Source organism: Marmota marmota, unplaced genomic scaffold (assembly GCF_001458135.2).
Source record: "Marmota marmota marmota unplaced genomic scaffold, marMar, whole genome shotgun sequence".
Taxonomy (NCBI): domain Eukaryota; kingdom Metazoa; phylum Chordata; class Mammalia; order Rodentia; family Sciuridae; genus Marmota; species Marmota marmota.
This window is the reverse complement of record NW_026010399.1, coordinates 1,169-3,100: the sequence shown is the minus strand read 5'-3', so window position 1 is coordinate 3,100 and position 1,932 is coordinate 1,169. Positions and strand designations below refer to the sequence as shown.

General features: G+C 32.8%; 1 protein-coding gene across 1 annotated transcript; it reads right to left on the bottom strand.

Moving 5' to 3' along the window:
- Positions 1-75: 75 nt before the first annotated feature.
- On the bottom strand, positions 76-1,693 carry LOC107134865 (E3 ubiquitin-protein ligase MYCBP2-like). The gene is made up of 2 exons (XM_015476879.2): positions 1,461-1,693; positions 76-651 (listed from the first exon to the last, which is right to left on the bottom strand). Exons 1-2 carry the CDS (start codon positions 1,602-1,604, stop codon positions 436-438), a joined length of 360 nt encoding a protein of 119 aa, XP_015332365.1. The 5' UTR covers positions 1,605-1,693; the 3' UTR covers positions 76-435.
- Positions 1,694-1,932: the final 239 nt, after the last annotated feature.

Sequence of the window (1,932 nt, the reverse complement as noted above, 5' to 3'; positions counted from 1 at the left end):
AAAAAAAAAAAAAAAAAAGTAATCTTTCAGGTTATTTTTGGAGAATATTGATTACCTTGGAATCAGTGACAAAGATTGAAAATACTTATAAACAACTAGCAAAAGTTAAAAAAAATTAGCATAATAGTATTAAATTCTATCATATACAGAAGCATGTATAAATATATACAGATCAATCAAATAACACTATAAAATGGCATTCTTGATTTCAGAAGACTAGCTGCTTGATAATCTAATCACTTTTTCTCTTCTGAACATTTTATATATGCTATCAAGTATATAAGTCTACAAAATCATAAATTAAAGCTGAGTGCACAAAATAGGAAGAACACGAAGGGCAGAATTTGCTCAATATATGGACTTTTTGCCCAGTGATAAAAGATTTCAATGATCTTTTTATTTGACAATGATATTTATATTTCCCCATGTCATTGTCTAGATACATTTAAAAGCTGAGGCAACCTGAATAGCTGGTGCTGCCGAGAGTGCTTCAGTGAAACATATCATGCACATGTCATCAGCATCCTGCTTCAGGGTTGTGGCGTTCTTGTCACAGCCGTGCAGACAGGGCAAACAATGTTCTTCATTTTTAACACCTCCACATGGATGGCCACAAGGATGTGTCTTACTACAGGCTATCTTAGCATATTCCTATTAAAGATGAATTGTAATGGTAAACAATGATCAAAAAGTGCACATATCCTGGTAATTCTACCTATGATACTAATTTTCCAAAATTACTTTCCTACAGGAAATACCTAATAGAGCAAAGTAACAACAGTTAGTTTTATTTTACTTGAATAATAAAATTATTAGAATGAGGGTTTTTAACAGAGTCTGCTTTACTTTCCATGTGATTTTAAAAAATTTCATTCCACATAATGGAAATGCTGATAAAAAGTGAACTACAATTTTAATCTGTCCATCATGCATAGGCATGAAGTAAAACATTCTTGACTTATAAATCTCCCAATCACCTTACAGCTCATCAAAATAGAGGTTTACAAAACAAACAAACAAAACATGTATCTCTTACTCTATGAACATTATCCAAATTTCTCTCATATAAATTGAGGAACTGAAAATATTTGGACAGCATGGAATATGTATATTATACATGTTAAAGACTCAAGAACTCTCAATACTAGTAATTCATTTTAGGAAAAGAAATGAATAAAGTCCATGAAACTGAAGTCCACAGATATTTTAACAGCTTCTAGCTCAAAATTAAACATTAAGTAGATATGGTTGTGGTAGTTGAGAAACACACATAAGAATTTGGTTTGGGCTTAAGAGATCTATTTGATACAATCTCCAGCTTTGATAAAGCATTTAATGCTTGTCCAAAAACCCTGAACTTTGACTGAGTTATAACTCTTATTTAAATAAAGTAAAGGTGTCATATGGGAATAAGTGGTCCTTCTTCCTGGGAAAGTCTGACTCTCTCACTATGTACGCACCTGGCAGTCTGCATCAGAACAAACGCTGCCAACAGCGGATAACTCTGTTCCACTCCTGGACCCACAGAAGCGACATGCTTCTGAGCTACTTGTGGTGGGTTTGCCTAGGTTGAAGCAGAAAAAGAAAACTCTTCCTAAGGACATGGTTTCTACATATTGTAATATAACTAATTTGAAAAAAGCAAACAGATTTATACTAGTTGCTATCACTAAGAAATTAGCCAAGGGTTGTAAGCAGCCCTAATTATAAAGCAGATAATCTCCTGCCTGCCACAAGGATTAAGAAAAGGATAAAAAAAATAAAATATACTGAAGGCAAGTAAATTCTTGACTGGTTTGGAATTTTTGTTTTTGTTTGTTTTTTAAGTAAAGAAACAGACTAGATATCCAGTCAAGCTAGCAGTATGAAATGTGTGCAAGCCTTTCACTTACAGATATACAATATCAGTGAATGCAATAATAAACAAACTAA